General features: G+C 51.2%; 1 protein-coding gene across 5 annotated transcripts in view; it reads left to right on the plus strand.

Moving 5' to 3' along the window:
- The window catches only part of IL27RA (interleukin 27 receptor subunit alpha), a 420655-nt gene that overhangs the window by 381157 nt on the left and 22791 nt on the right, over positions 1–16707 (plus strand). For all 5 annotated transcript variants that reach the window (XM_069604392.1, XM_069604391.1, XM_069604388.1 and 2 more), the window contains one exon: positions 10937–11036. In XM_069604392.1, the coding sequence (XP_069460493.1) occupies positions 10937–11036 (100 nt within the window). The remainder of the gene's footprint in view (positions 1–10936; positions 11037–16707) is intronic.

Here is a 16707-nt window from a genome sequence, read left to right on the forward strand (position 1 = left end):
TCTTCCCCTGGGGCTTTGCCAGTTGGGCAGTGGGTGATCACATCTAGAACCTCCTCCGCTGTGATGAGGCTTTCCAAGTGCTCCATTTCCATGAGGCGCACCATGTCTATACCCCCTAAATATTCCACTGCCCTGCCCGCCATTTCGGAACATTCTATCTTATATAAGCCCTCATAATCATTTGTAAAGCCTTCTGCTATTTCTACTGGCGTGGTTCTGGGGGTCCCCGCTGTCTCATCCAAAGTTGTAATCCTTCTCTCTGCCCTCTGTGCCCGGAGTCTTGCTGCTAAGAGCGCATCTGCTTTGTCTCCTTTCTCACAATACTTCTGTTTGAGGTATTTAAGTTTACTCAGATTTTTGCCCGGCTTGATTCCCTTCAGTTCTAATCTCTTTGCCTGCCGTTTTTCCATCACCCCCTCTACACTCCCACCCCCTGCATGCATCCGTGCCTCCCCTTGTATTTCTGGTCGAAGCTTATTCTCCTCTCCCTCTTTTTCCGCGCCCATTCCCTGATCAAGACGCCTCGCCATGTGGCCTTTCCCTCTTCCAAGACTGTCTTAATGCTTATTTTCACTGTATTGTTCAGCTCAAATTATTCCGTTATGTCCCCAGCCAATTGGTCCGCAAATATTGGATCTTTCCATAGGTGTTCATTACACCTCCAACTGGAGTCCGCCCTGCATATTCCATCAATGTCAAGCGTCATCCGGACCATGTCGTTATCTGTCCACCCCACCGGTCTTATATCACAATGCAGCACTCTTTCCCCCACCCCCCACCAACCCCTCGGTCCCGGTTCAGCAGCAAGTAATCTATTCTCGTATAGTGTGTGTGAGAGAAAAAAGTGTATCCCTTGTCCCCTGGGTGCTTTGCCCTCCACACATCCACTAGGCCCCTCGCCTCAATCGCACGCCCCAGGTGGCCCTTTCTCCCTCCCTCACCCAAGACTTCCCCATCACTCATAGATATTCTGTCAAACTCCTTGTCCGCTCAGGAATTGAAATCTCCTCCGATGATGTGCATCTCTGCATCCAGTGGCTGTATATGGTCCAGAGCATTCTGTATGAGCCTCCCCTGGCCCTGATTCAGGGCATATACGGCTATTATTATTATCTGCGCCCCTTCCAAGGAACCTTTTACTATGAGCACTCGCCCTTCCAACAGTATTTTCACCTACAAATTCCATATCCTGCATTGCCTATACACAACTATCCCCACTCCTCTCTTTTTCACTGGTCCGGAGGCCCAGTGAACCTGTCCTATGCCCGCCCCTCATAGCTATCTCTCCTCCCCCATTACCTGCTGTGTCTCCTGCAAGAACAGTACATCAAGGGTGGCATCTCGGAACTCCCTCATTACCAGAGACCTTTTCTTGGGCGAGTTCATTCCTTTCAAATGTAATGTTCCCACGACCAGACTCCTACTAATATCGTTAGACCTCATTGCCCCCAATTCCTCCTCCTTATTCCTTATTATTAGCCCTGCTTTGGTTCTTGCCACACCAATCCGGCGGCAAGAAGCCTGCTAAAGAGCCTCATGCTACCCACAAAACGTTCCCCCATAACAAAACAAACTTTAACATGAACAAAATACTGCAGTCCGCAGTAAATATGGATGAGACCTCCTCCGTCCTACAGAGGGCCACCAAGGGAAGGAGGATTGCTTACCCTCACCAGCATTCCATACAGTACCTTGTCAACCCACCGGCTCAGTATCCAGCCAGTCCAGTCAGTTGTCGGAAGTCCTGACATTCCATCATCCTCAACCTTTTAGGGCATTCCGGATGGCTTGCGTGGGGAAGGTCAGGTCAAGCGCCGGTATCTCCGCCCTGTTTGTCCCTTCCTTCTCATCTGTGTGTGACTGGCGGCTCCTAATCATCACACATCTCTCCACCGGGTTAGAGTCCGCTTCTGTATCCGAGGTTAAGCGACAGAGTGCTTGTTCCGCTTTCTCTGCCGAGGTAATGCGATAGTCCATTGTGTCCACTTCGATTTGGAGTGAAAACTGTTATCCCCACCTGTATTTTATCCCTTTCTTTGTGAGCCATTTTGTGAGGGGCCTGCAATCTCTTTTCCTGGAGAGCGCCATGTTAGAGAGGTCCTTGTATATGACTATCCTGGAACCTTCAAATTCCAGGTCTCACTGCTCCCCGCCCAGATCAGTACTTCTGTCTTGTCCCTATATTGCAAAAACGTAGCCACAATGGAACACGGGCCGTCACCATACGGTCCTCCACCCCTGTGCGCCCTTTCCAACTCCGTAGCCCTGTCTCACTCGGCCACAAATAGAAGGTTGGCGATGGCTTGCACTTTCTCTGCCACTTGTCTCTGGGCCTCTCTTGCCGTTTCTTTCAGGCCCAGTATCTGAATCTTGTTTCTTCTCTCCATTTTCCAGGTCGTTTTCCAGGTCCTCCATTTTCAGCGTAACCTCCTCCTCCCGCAGCTCCAGCTCTGTCATCCTGGAATCCAGCCGCATTTCCACCAGGTCTGCATTAAGCTGATTGTTCTCCAGGCCTTACACCTTATTCTCGATGGTGCCGACCCTACTCGTGAGATCTGCTGGAGATGCTTGTATGCCGCCTCTCAGCGCTTTAATTTCAGCCAGGATGTGTCCTGAGTCCTCCTTTGTTTAGAAAAGGGACGTTATCGACTTCCGTGAACACCCTGCCCTCTGGGCCCTTTGCCGATGTGCCCCCTGGCATTTCCACCTGGTTCTGACACTGTTGCGATTGGTGTGGCGCAGCTCCCCGTTGCCCCAGTTGTGATGGCTTACTACCCATCTTTTGCAGGGGAATGCACCACGTGTATGGGTCGCTGCCGGGGACAAGAAAAATATCACTTCCTTTTCCTTTGTTGCCTTTCCTCAGCCTCTTATTGTGTCTCAATTTTCTGTAGGGAGACACTTTGAAAGCTTTGCCGGCTAGGTGATCCGTGGGCCCTGTTGTCTCTTACTCCCCACACCAGGCGGGTTTCAAGCGCGCAGTTGAGAGGGTGCTCAGGAGATCGGTTTCATCTGCAATCCACACTCAAGTTACTTTAACCCCGTTAATGCTTGCTCACCATGTAAGTGGCTCATGTGCCGCATTCTCCCTTGCAGTGCCGTGACTTCAATCCGCTGCCTTCAGCCGGGAGCTCCAGGTGACGGGTGTCGTAATCGACACCTGCTCCCCGTGCTACTGACTTTCTTCCCTGCGGAATGGTGCCTGGGCCGCTCTTCCCGGCTTTTTGAGTTGGCTCTGGCCCTGCAGCTCCCTCCTCCATGCCCCTGACGGGACTTTTTTTTGCATGATTGGGGTGGCGCTTGGGAGCTTTGCTTCCCTTTCACACAGTGTCCGGGAGTCCCTTTGTACCCCGAGTTGCCTCACTCACCAGGCCGAGATCCCGCTGTCCCAATGGGTTGTGACACTGTTAGTCTGGAAAACAAAAACGCTAACCATCGTCTTGCCCCCCCTCCCCCGGGGCAAGCATGCTCCGGTCTCAGACAATCTTAGACAATCTCCTGGGGGGGTGTGTGGGTCCATACACCCCCCCACCCCCCGTTCCTTCGTACCTTAGGCCCTAGGTGCACTGTGTTACTCCTAGATTATTTCTAACAACACACCCATGCTATACAGAACAAATAATACCAACACAATACCAACATACTCCTATCTTACTACTGTGGACACAAATCACAAGACACAAAGAAAACACATGAATCGATTCAATTATAACAATCGAATACATTTATTTATGCTACTACCAAATCATAATTCAAACAATGCTAAAACTCTATAAGCCTATATCGAATTTGCACCTTTTATGCTTCTGGTGCAAATCTACCATGTAATAACTATAAGCCTTTCAGGTTCCTAATGCAAGCCTATAATGCAAGCCTGTAATTCTAATGCAGTCTAAATGCAAGCCTGTGATGCAAGTCTGTGATTCTAATTCAGTCTAATGCAAGCGTCAAACATCCAGCAATCCTCTCCTCTATGCAGAATCAAACCTCTCCAATCCACACCAATCCACACCATGCTTCACACTCCCCCTCTTAAGACAATCCCTGTCTGATCTCCCTGTTCCCAAACTCAAAGCTCCCTGTGAGTGTCTGACCAACAACTAGATGGTGTCACATTCTAATCATGGGCATAATTCTGGGGGGTGGGGTTGGACAGGGATGCCCGTCCCCCCAACCTCCATGGCACACCATTCTGTCCCCACTCTTTTTGGCTCAGGAACCTCCCTTCAGATGCCATGTCTTTCCCAATCCCATCAACAAAGTTACTCCACTAAATGTAATCAATCAGTTTGTCTATCCATGAACCATACTTCCCGTTTGCTTGTGCATCTCTCTGTCTCCAGCTCTGTCTTTCAGGTCTCTCCTGTAAGCACAACTCTGCAATCAGCCAGTGAGCAGTGGCAGGCCCCTTAAGATTTGGTCACACGAACTGCTTCTGCCAAGCTCTCTCTCTCTCCCAATGCCATCGGATTCTGCTGCACCAAGACATCTCTCCCTCATTCTCAGGATTGCATCCATCCAAACTCCATCAGCAATTAACTCGAACAAACTCCATCTGTATCTAACCCCATCCTCCAACAGACTCTCAGCAACCAGCAAGGACTCGGGGCGACTCCTTCACAGCAACACCCGGCGACTACTTCTCTGTCTTCTCTCGGCTTCTGGTTACTATAAACATTCTGTACGAAGAATATCTCTCCAACATTTATCAATGCCTGCCAGTCTGTGTTATGTTCTTGTCGCGTTCTGGTCACTACGTGTGCTGTGTCAAAGTGTGTCAAAGTGACATTGGACATCATATCTCTTTCATGGCCATCTGAGTGCAGTGCAAAACACCATCTAATTCCATATAGTTCTCCATTCGCTTCCACTGTTGGCTCTGTCTGCATTACGAAATGCTCTCTTAGTGCCCGTTTTCAAAGCAACTCCTTGTGTGAAAAGGCTTCTCTCTTCTCTACCCACTCCATGTCGCGCTCCCTCCCACCTTTGTCTCTGCGGCACACCAGCTCAAACTGATTAGCCAGGCCGTCTCCACTAGGGCAAGGGTTCGTATTATCTGTGTCTCTCTGCCAATGTTTACAAATACTTGTACACTGTTAATTCAAAACAATCTTCGTGCTGAGCCCAGTGCAAACAACTTCTGTGTGTCTCCATCAGAAATGGCTCCTAGGCCTTGTGCTAAATGCTTCCTAGCGTTTACTCTATTCTTCTCGTAATGCAAGCACTACATAATGCAAACTCATTCTAAGTACACACTCTACATACATACGTGTCAAACATCTATAAATGTGTAACAACAACGCATAGCAATGTGTTATACTAAATGGCTCTACACGGCATTTCAAATATCACAGTGCAAGTGTCATTCCATGCCTCAGTCATTCTCTAATAGCAAACAATACTTCTCTCTCAATCTAAGCGCTACATTCTAATGCATAATGCAATAACATTTTAAGCAAACCCTTCATACAACAGGGCCTATTTCTCTCTTCAAATGCATAACATGTCAATGGCTAAGGCATAAAGTGGCAGTCTAATATGTGGATTAAATAATTGATGCTACTTCTTTATGTACTACTCAGAACTGGATGCAATAATGGATAACTAACCATGATGCACTCATGCCTAAAGGAATAATACTGGGTAACAATAAGTAATGATTCTCTATCAATGGGTAATAATGGGTAGTGGTTCTGTAACAAATAGTACTTATTCTCTAATGATTTTCTATTGATTCTAATGATGAGTCTAACGATAACAATTCCAGGCTCCTAATTTTATCAGATTCCACAGCACTATGCCTTTTCTCGCCAGACTGTATCTGTCTTCCACCTCTTTCCTCAAGGCTCCCGGCGCCGGGTGGCCCATCACCGGCCGCACCCGTGCAGTCAACTTCTGCCTTTGGTGCTCCGCCACTCCTGTCCGGTGCACTCTGAGGCCGAGTCGACCCCTTCTGCACTCGGCGTGCGAACGGGTCGCTGGATGCAGACTTCTCCCAGATTTCATCTAGCGGTGCACGATCGCTTCTGCCACTGTTTTGTGTGGATTTCCAGTGGTGGGGCTGTATGGTAACGCTCTGAATCCTCTCTGCAGCCATGTTGCAACGCACTCCCTGGTGGTCTCTGATCTAGGCCTTTTTAATTATTGCCGGGACAGAACTTTCCCTAAAGGAGGCATTCATAAATTTTGTTATCAGAGGGACCAGTTGTGGGGCGCACTCCTTGACGGTCAGGGCTGGACAAATATCTCCCTTGCAGTTCGTAGGTTTTAGCTGCCTTAGCACTTTTGCGAGATGCTCCTCGCTAATGGGCTGTAACTCAAATTTGGGGTGTTTCACACCAGTGGTGCAATGAGAGGTGATCTGAAAGTTCCGCCGTCCATCATTGGTTTTAGTAGAAATGTCCTTTTAGATATTTAACAGTTTATTACACAGTCTCTTGGATGGTCTGACACCACATAACATTCTTAGTGACCTGTGATGGGTATCCGGACAATCCATCAAACACCATAGCATCGAATTATGAGCAACAAAATGACATTCCATCGAATTACCATTTTGTTGCACATAATTCGATGGTAGTATCGAAATGGTTAGGGTTTGGGTTAGGGCTAGGGTTAGGGCTAGGGTTTGAGTTAGGGTTAGGGTTGGGGCTAGGGTTAGATTAAGGGTTACAGTAGGGTTAGGGTTGGGGTTTAGGGTTAGATTAAGGGTTAGGGTTGGGTCTAGGGTTACATTAGGGTTAGGGTTGGGGCTAGGGTTAGATTAAGGGTTACAGTAGGGTTAGGGTTAGGGTTGGGGCTAGGGTTAGATTAAGGGTTACATTAGGGTTAGGGCTAGGGTTAGATTAAGGGTTACATTAGGGTTAGGGGTTAGGGTTGGGGCTAGGGTTAGACTAAGGGTTATGTTAGGGTTAGGGTTGGGGAATGGGCCTGGGGGTTAGCGGGGAACCCCCCCACCCCCAATACACAGACAAATTAATTAAATTGTTACAAGGTGCTGGCCGGTGCCGAAATTTCAGCACTGGACAGCTCCATGTAACGTTTTAAAGTTACAGAAAATAGTTTTGAAATGCTATCTTTTAAATGTAAAAGTGCCTGTCGATGCTTTGGTATGAGATCCTTTTTTTTCGATGCTTTGGTTTGAGATCCTTTTTTTCCGATGTAATCACTGTAAACCCTGTGATGGAATAGGGCATGGGTGGGTGCTCAAGCTCTTTAAAAGTCCTAAAGAATGGCCCTGAATTTGAGACCGCACCCCCAACCCTCATGTTATAAAAGCCTTTTTTTGCTGTTAAAATAGCATTTTTATGTTTTTTTTTGTTGCCGCAGAGTATGTGGGTTTTGTGTTTTTTGCCGTTGCTTCATGGCTCTCAGCTTTGCCATTTCTAACGTTTGGATCTCAGAGCAATACCACTTTTTATTAGGTTGGGGTATCAGCAGCCTAGCTGTTGTTGGATCTAGCATATTGACCGCCTTGTCAAGTGTGTCACCAAAGGCCTCCGCTAGTAGGGGAAAGAAGAGGTGTCCTTGCCGTGGGTGATGGCTGGAGCAGGTTTCTATATGGTGGCCATACCTTTGCTGGCTTGGTTTTGTGCTGCGCGGGTGGGGACTCATTCCATTCCAATATGAAATGATCAGACCAAGGGCAGGAGGGGCTCTTAAGGCCATGTATAGACAAGTTCAGTCTCGGAACCCAGTCTAAAATTCTCCCTTTCAAGCGGGCGGATGAATTCACATGTTGAGTAAAACCCCAGTCCGCCATAGGCATAATGCCTGCCCCACTCTTCCCAGTCCAGGGGCGTACTTCAGAGGTCCCGGCAGGGTTGTTGCCACAGTCCTGGGTAGGAGCTCCCTGGGTAAGAGTAGCAGGCTTTCTCTTGTTGAGGGGAGAGCCGTCATCCCTCCTGGAAGTCTTGCCATAGCTCTACGCAAGGGACTCGGGGTGCCTCTAGCTACAGCACAGTTCCATTTCTATTCTTCAGTTGCAAAGATGATGAAAAAGATTTATTTATATATATATTTATTGTTTTATATAGCGCCTTAATCCAAGGCGCTTTACAGTTAACAACAAGAACACATAAACATGGAACAGTAGAAGCAATAACAGTAAACAAGAATCAAACCAGAAAATCATCTAGAACAATTTGCATGAGGAAAGGAGTAGGAGAGGAAGGGGACGTGGAAGGAGGGAGGAGGGAGAGAAAGTAGTGAGTAAAGTGAATAGTCGGAGGAAGGGGAATTTAGAAGAGAAGGGGAAAGATAAAGCGAACAAAGGTAAGGGTACTAGAGGGAAGGAGAGAAGGGTGGGAGGGGGAAGGATGTCGGGCAGGGGAATGAAGGAGTGATTGCAGTGAGGAGCAGAAGGAGGAATAGGTGAGGGAGGAGCGGATAGAAAAAGGTAGGGAGTTCCAGCGTAAGGGGGCAAGGAGCTGAAAAGAGCGGAAACGAGAGGAGGCACAAGGGGGTGGGGGGACCCGAGAGTAAGAAGTGATCAGCAGAACGAAGAGAGCGAGAGGGGGTGTAGAATGACAGAGATGAGTGACAAGGTCGTGAAGAGATTTAAAGACAAGACAAAGGAAGTGAAATTTAAGCTGGGAGTGGAAAGGAAGCCAGCCTAAGTGAGAAAGGGAGTTGGAAATGGAGCCGTGAGGGGAGAGAAGACAGAGGGTGCGGATGGTGGAGATTCTCACAAACGATTCACCAAAAGAGGTTGTGGGGTTTCACCCCATGCCTAATCAATTCTAACATGTGATTGGTCCTTGTTAAAGGCCAATCAATGTCTCTGGAACAGATTTTCCTTCCACTGCAGTGTCATACCCAGAGTCTTAGATTTGCAGGAAGTCAATGTGGGGGGGTGCTGGGGGGTGTTTCTCTTGGCTTTCTTAGACACACTCCCCATCCCTGCCGGTGCCAGATAAAAGGATCTCTATGCCTTTTGCCCTTGGCTTTGCTCTTCACAGGTCTCCCCCAGAAGGTAGCCAGTCTCCCTAGCTGAGATGGATGTCTGAATCCTCACTGGGGACACAATATGATATCCTGGGAGTATCTGTGCTCGAGCGTTGTGTGAACAGCGTTGAAGTCCCACGCCAGCAGCATCTTCCATCTGCAAGCAAAAGTCGAACGCCAGAGTTAAGGGTTTGTGGGGTAAGGTATGTCCTCAAATTCATTGGTGGCTGATTAAATCAGGGTATCTATATCATAATAAGATATCATTTTGACTTTACTTTAGCACGGCACATAGTTGCCCTGCTGCCAGATTCATGAGGCGGCCAGTTAATTGAGGCCATTCTGTTTGCCATCAAATGGGTCCTCATATTTATTCCTAAATAGGGCTGTGTGAAGTGTGGACTAACTTCCTTTGTAAACCTGCTATCGGAAATCCTTTGGAGGCCACCTTCCTGGTGTGGTCAAGAGTGCACCTTCCAAGGTGTAGACTGTTGGCACTGTGGCAGCAGGTGTGGCAGCCGACCAGAGATATCCACAATCAGCTGGGGCACCTTTTACAAGTGCAAGCCTGGTGCTGCTAAAATGAATTCAGTTTGATCAGACAGTAGATCCAAATCATGCATTCTCTCACCCTTTCAGGTTGGAGGTGTCAGTAGAACTCCGTCATGTGAAGTGGTTCCCTTAGGACACATTACGCTTTAAGGGGAACTTGCCAAAAGACAATGCTCCCCCGCTTGTGCATATGTGCATTTCTTTCCCCGTGCATGTTCTAATGTTTGAACAGCTGCTGGCATGCCAATTACTGGTGCCCAGCAGCCCTTGGGGTTCTTGGTGAGTTCCATTATACAGTGGCCAGCAGGTCCATCTGGCTACAAACCTACCAACACCATTGTGTAGAACAGAGGACGCCATCTGAAAGTGAGACTGTTTAGAAAATCGCACTTTCTTGGCAGAATTCATTTTCTTGAGCGCCTGAAATTCCCAAAATCCAGGACATTTCCCCTTGCAGATGAAATCCAGCACAATCACATTTAGGGTATTAATGACAGTAATGTATAACTTCTTTTAGCAAATCCTTGTGACAGTGTTCCTAACTAAAACACCAAAATATACTTTGAGGGATACAAGAGTTTGGGTTTTTTGGTATATTTTTAAAGATTTCAGTATTTTATCCAAGGATACAGCGTGGCACCTTATTTTTGGATACTGTCAAATGTTTAGATGCTATTGGAATGTTAGAGAGACCAGATTCTTAATGGGGGATGCTTGCATTTCTAGCTGTTGTGTAAGGTGTCTTCGTATTTCTGTCGTCTAATCTGTATGCAGAAGATGCATTACTAGTCTTAGTAGGTCATGACATGGTAATACTTTGAATGTGTTATTATGATCTTAATGTTACAGTACATTTTGTAAAGGTTGGCATATTCAGCCAACACACATAAAAAATGAATGATGTCAAAGGTACCCAAGCAACCATTCCCAAAGCATCACAACATACAAAAGTTCTGACAGCAATGCTTTCTGCCCCATTTAGAAGCTTGACGTCTTGCTGGTTCCCTGCTCCCTCTTCAGATCCCTGCTCCCTCTTCAGACCCTGCTCCCTCTTCAGATCCCTGCTCCCTCTTCAGATCCCTGCTCTCTCTTCAGACCCTGCTCCCTCTTCAGATCCCTGCTCCCTCTTCAGACCCTGCTCCCTCTTCAGATCCCTGCCCTCTCTTCAGATCCCTGCCCTCTCTTCAGATCCCTGCTCTCTCTTCAGATCCCTGCTCCCTCTTCAGACCCTGCTCCCTCTTCAGATCCCTGCTCTCTCTTCAGACCCTGCTCCCTCTTCAGATCCCTGCTCTCTTCAGACCCTGCTCCCTCTTCAGACCCTGCTCCCTCTTCAGATCCCTGCTCTCTTCAGATCCTGCTCTCTCTTCAGATCCCTGCTCTCTTCAGATCCTGCTTATCTGACCGCTAATGTGTCTCGCACTCTCTGCTTGTGTTGCAGGATTCGCAGCCTGGGCCAGGCAGTGCTTCCCAAGTTTTTCTGGCAGAAGATTCCAGACCCGGTGCACAGTAAACTGGTCCTGAAGCTACACAATGGCAAGGTGAATATAAAGGCAGTGTTGGGGGTGGCAGGGCTGAGCGTCTGTGCGATTGCCCAGCTCCCATGGGGTAGTTCAATGAGGTAGGCACATCTAGACCTATATCCAGCTGCAGAGGCGATATCCACAAGGCAGTGCAGTCTCTGCTGGTCTCGGAATGCCATCTGCCAGGGTGTAAAAGCCTTACTTAATAGGATGAGGCACAATTCTGTTTCTGATAGGCAAATCTACTAGTCAGACCCCCCCTTTCATAATTCTCCATTCTAAAATGATAGTGAGCCCTTGTGCCTTTGCTGAGACTCTCATCACGCCCCCAGCGCCTGCTCTGAAGTGGCTGCATAGCCGATTCAGAGTTCTGGACAGCTGCTTGAACGTAAAGTTACAGTAGGCAGAGGCAGGTGTCTTTTTAATTATTTGCATCTCTGATTCCAATTAACATTTGTCTACCCTACTCAGCTTGGTGGCATGCTAAACTATGAAGGTGAGCTATGCCTGGTTAGGAAATGTTCACACAATTATAGAGCCACAGAACACTGATAATATTCTAGGGTCAGCTTGGTGAGCAGTGCTCAGCTGTGTTAGGACTGTGCATTACGATAATGAGTAGTTCTTTCACCAAAGCTCCTTACATTACATAGATCATATTGAAGCAGAATGCCTCATCTAGACTCGATCGCCGGCCCTACCTGCAGATACCCATCATCTACTCACCCATCTCCACCTCGAAATCTCCCATCTACTCTCCCATCTCCACCTGCTGATGGCCATCTACTCGCCCATCTCCACCTGCTGATGGCCATGTACTCGCCCATCTCCACCTGCTTGTGGCCATGTACTCGCCCATCTCCACCTGCTGATGGCCATCTACTCGCCCATCTCCACCTGCTGATGGCCATCTACTCTGCCATCTCCACCTGCTGATGGCCATCTACTCGCCCGTCTCCACCTGCTGATGGCCATGTACTCGCCCATCTCCACCTGCTGATGGCCATGTACTCGCCCATCTCCACCTGCTGATGGCCATCTACTCGCCCATCTCCACCTGCCGATGGCCATCTACTCTGCCATCTCCACCTGCTGATGGCCATCTACTCTGCCATCTCCACCTGCTGATGGCCATCTACTCTGCCATCTCCACCTGCTGATGGCCATGTACTCTGCCATCTCCACCTGCTGATGGCCATCTACCCGCCCATCTCCACCTGCTGATGGCCATCTACTCTGCCCATCTCCTCCTGCTGATGGCCATCTACTCTGCCATCTCCACCTGCTGATGGCCATCTACTCGCCCATCTCCTCCTGCTGATGGCCATCTACTCTGCCATCTCCACCTGCTGATGGCCATCTACTCTGCCCATCTCCTCCTGCTGATGGCCATCTACTCTGCCATCTCCACCTGCTGATGGCCATCTACTCGCCCATCTCCTCCTGCTGATGGCCATCTACCCGCCCATCTCCACCTGCTGATGGCCATCTACCTGCCCATCTCCACCTGCTGATGGCCATCTACTCTGCCCATCTCCTCCTGCTGATGGCCATCTACTCTGCCATCTCCACCTGCTGATGGCCATCTACTCTGCCCATCTCCACCTGCTGATGGCCATCTACCCGCCCATCTCCACCTGCTGATGGCCATCTACCCGCCCATCTCCACCTGCTGATGGCCATCTACTCTGCCATCTCCACCTGCTGATGGCCATCTACCCGCCCATCTCCACCTGCTGATGGCCATCTACCCGCCCATCTCCACCTGCTGATGGCCATCTACTCTGACCATCTCCTCCTGCTGATGGCCATCTACTCGCCCGTCTACTAGTGCTGATGGCCATCTACTCGCCCGTCTCCACCTGCTGATGGCCATCTACTCGCCCATCTCCTCCTGCTGATGGCCATCTACTCTGCCATCTCCACCTGCTGATGGCCATCTACCCGCCCATCTCCACCTGCTGATGGCCATCTACTCGCCCATCTCCACCTGCTGATGGCCATGTACTCGCCCATCTCCACCTGCTGATGGCCATCTGCTCGCCCGTCTACTAGTGCTGATGGCCATCTACCCGCCCATCTCCACCTGCTGATGGCCATCTACCCGCCCATCTCCACCTGCTGATGGCCATCTACTCTGCCCATCTCCACCTGCTGATGGCCATCTGCTCGCCCGTCTACTAGTGCTGATGGCCATCTACCCGCCCATCTCCACCTGCTGATGGCCATCTACTCGCCCATCTCCACCTGCTGATGGCCATCTACTCGCCCATCTCCACCTGCTGATGGCCATCTACTCTGCCATCTCCACCTGCTGATGGCCATCTACTCGCCCATCTCCACCTGCTGATGGCCATCTACTCGCCCATCTCCACCTGCTGATGGCCATCTACTCGCCCATCTCCACCTGCTGATGGCCATCTACTCGCCCATCTCCACCTGCTGATGGCCATCTACTCGCCCATCTCCAACTGCTGATGGCCATCTACTCGCCCGTCTCCTCCTGCTGATGGCCATCTACTCGCCCATCTCCTCCTGCTGATGGCCATCTACTCGCCCATCTCCTCCTGCTGATGGCCATCTACTCGCCCATCTCCACCTGCTGATGGCAATCTACTCGCCCATCTCCTCCTGCTGATGGCCATCTGCTCGCCCGTCTACTAGTGCTGATGGCCATCTACCCGCCCATCTCCACCTGCTGATGGCCATCTACTCTGCCATCTCCACCTGCTGATGGCCATCTACCCGCCCATCTCCACCTGCTGATGGCCATCTACCCGCCCATCTCCACCTGCTGATGGCCATCTACTCTGCCCATCTCCTCCTGCTGATGGCCATCTACTCGCCCGTCTACTAGTGCTGATGGCCATCTACTCGCCCGTCTCCACCTGCTGATGGCCATCTACTCGCCCATCTCCTCCTGCTGATGGCCATCTACTCTGCCATCTCCACCTGCTGATGGCCATCTACCCGCCCATCTCCACCTGCTGATGGCCATCTACTCGCCCATCTCCACCTGCTGATGGCCATGTACTCGCCCATCTCCACCTGCTGATGGCCATCTGCTCGCCCGTCTACTAGTGCTGATGGCCATCTACCCGCCCATCTCCACCTGCTGATGGCCATCTACCCGCCCATCTCCACCTGCTGATGGCCATCTACTCTGCCCATCTCCACCTGCTGATGGCCATCTGCTCGCCCGTCTACTAGTGCTGATGGCCATCTACCCGCCCATCTCCACCTGCTGATGGCCATCTACTCGCCCATCTCCACCTGCTGATGGCCATCTACTCGCCCGTCTACTAGTGCTGATGGCCATCTACCCGCCCATCTCCACCTGCTGATGGCCATCTACTCGCCCATCTCCACCTGCTGATGGCCATCTGCTCGCCCGTCTACTAGTGCTGATGGCCATCTACCCGCCCATCTCCACCTGCTGATGGCCATCTACCCGCCCATCTCCACCTGCTGATGGCCATCTACTCTGCCCATCTCCACCTGCTGATGGCCATCTGCTCGCCCGTCTACTAGTGCTGATGGCCATCTACCCGCCCATCTCCACCTGCTGATGGCCATCTACTCGCCCATCTCCACCTGCTGATGGCCATCTACTCGCCCATCTCCACCTGCTGATGGCCATCTACTCGCCCATCTCCACCTGCTGATGGCCATCTACTCTGCCATCTCCACCTGCTGATGGCCATCTACTCGCCCATCTCCACCTGCTGATGGCCATCTACTCGCCCATCTCCACCTGCTGATGGCCATCTACTCGCCCATCTCCACCTGCTGATGGCCATCTACTCGCCCATCTCCACCTGCTGATGGCCATCTACTCGCCCATCTCCAACTGCTGATGGCCATCTACTCGCCCGTCTCCTCCTGCTGATGGCCATCTACTCGCCCATCTCCTCCTGCTGATGGCCATCTACTCGCCCATCTCCTCCTGCTGATGGCCATCTACTCGCCCATCTCCTCCTGCTGATGGCCATCTGCTCGCCCGTCTACTAGTGCTGATGGCCATCTACCCGCCCATCTCCACCTGCTGATGGCCATCTACTCTGCCATCTCCACCTGCTGATGGCCATCTACCCGCCCATCTCCACCTGCTGATGGCCATCTACCCGCCCATCTCCACCTGCTGATGGCCATCTACTCTGCCCATCTCCTCCTGCTGATGGCCATCTACTCGCCCGTCTACTAGTGCTGATGGCCATCTACTCGCCCGTCTCCACCTGCTGATGGCCATCTACTCGCCCATCTCCTCCTGCTGATGGCCATCTACTCTGCCATCTCCACCTGCTGATGGCCATCTACCCGCCCATCTCCACCTGCTGATGGCCATCTACTCGCCCATCTCCACCTGCTGATGGCCATGTACTCGCCCATCTCCACCTGCTGATGGCCATCTGCTCGCCCGTCTACTAGTGCTGATGGCCATCTACCCGCCCATCTCCACCTGCTGATGGCCATCTACCCGCCCATCTCCACCTGCTGATGGCCATCTACTCTGCCCATCTCCACCTGCTGATGGCCATCTGCTCGCCCGTCTACTAGTGCTGATGGCCATCTACTCGCCCATCTCCACCTGCTGATGGCCATCTACTCGCCCATCTCCACCTGCTGATGGCCATCTACTCGCCCATCTCCACCTGCTGATGGCCATCTACTCTGCCATCTCCACCTGCTGATGGCCATCTACTCGCCCATCTCCACCTGCTGATGGCCATCTACTCGCCCATCTCCACCTGCTGATGGCCATCTACTCGCCCATCTCCACCTGCTGATGGCCATCTACTCGCCCATCTCCACCTGCTGATGGCCATCTACTCACCCATCTCCAACTGCTGATGGCCATCTACTCGCCCGTCTCCTCCTGCTGATGGCCATCTACTCGCCCATCTCCTCCTGCTGATGGCCATCTACTCGCCCATCTCCTCCTGCTGATGGCCATCTACTCGCCCATCTCCTCCTGCTGATGGCCATCTACTCGCCCATCTCCACCTGCTGATGGCCATCTACTCGCCCATCTCCTCCTGCTGATGGCCATCTGCTCGCCCGTCTACTAGTGCTGATGGCCATCTACCCGCCCATCTCCACCTGCTGATGGCCATCTACTCGCCCATCTCCACCTGCTGATGGCCATGTACTCGCCCATCTCCACCTGCTGATGGCCATCTACTCTGCCATCTCCACCTGCTGATGGCCATCTACTCTGCCATCTCCACCTGCTGATGGCCATCTACTCTGCCATCTCCACCTGCTGATGGCCATCTACTCGCCCGTCTCCTGCTGATGGCCACCTACTCGCCCATCTCCACCTGCTGATGGCCATCTACTCGCCCATCTCCACCTGCTGATGGCCACCTACTCGCCCATCTCCACCTGCTGATGGCCATCTACTCGCCCATCTCCACCTGCTGATGGCCATCTACTCTGCCATCTCCACCTGCTGATGGCCATCTACTCTGCCATCTCCACCTGCTGATGGCCATCTACTCGCCCATCTCCACCTGCTGATGGCCATGTACTCGCCCATCTCCACCTGCTGATGGCCATCTACTCTGCCATCTCCACCTGCTGATGGCCATCTACTCTGCCATCTCCACCTGCTGATGGCCATCTCCTCTGCCATCTCCAACTGCTTATGGCCATCTACTCGCCCATCTCCACCTGCTGATGGCCATCT

Source organism: Ambystoma mexicanum, chromosome 3q (genome assembly GCF_040938575.1).
Source record: "Ambystoma mexicanum isolate Mex_15411 chromosome 3q, UKY_AmexF1_1, whole genome shotgun sequence".
In the NCBI taxonomy this organism is placed as follows: domain Eukaryota; kingdom Metazoa; phylum Chordata; class Amphibia; order Caudata; family Ambystomatidae; genus Ambystoma; species Ambystoma mexicanum.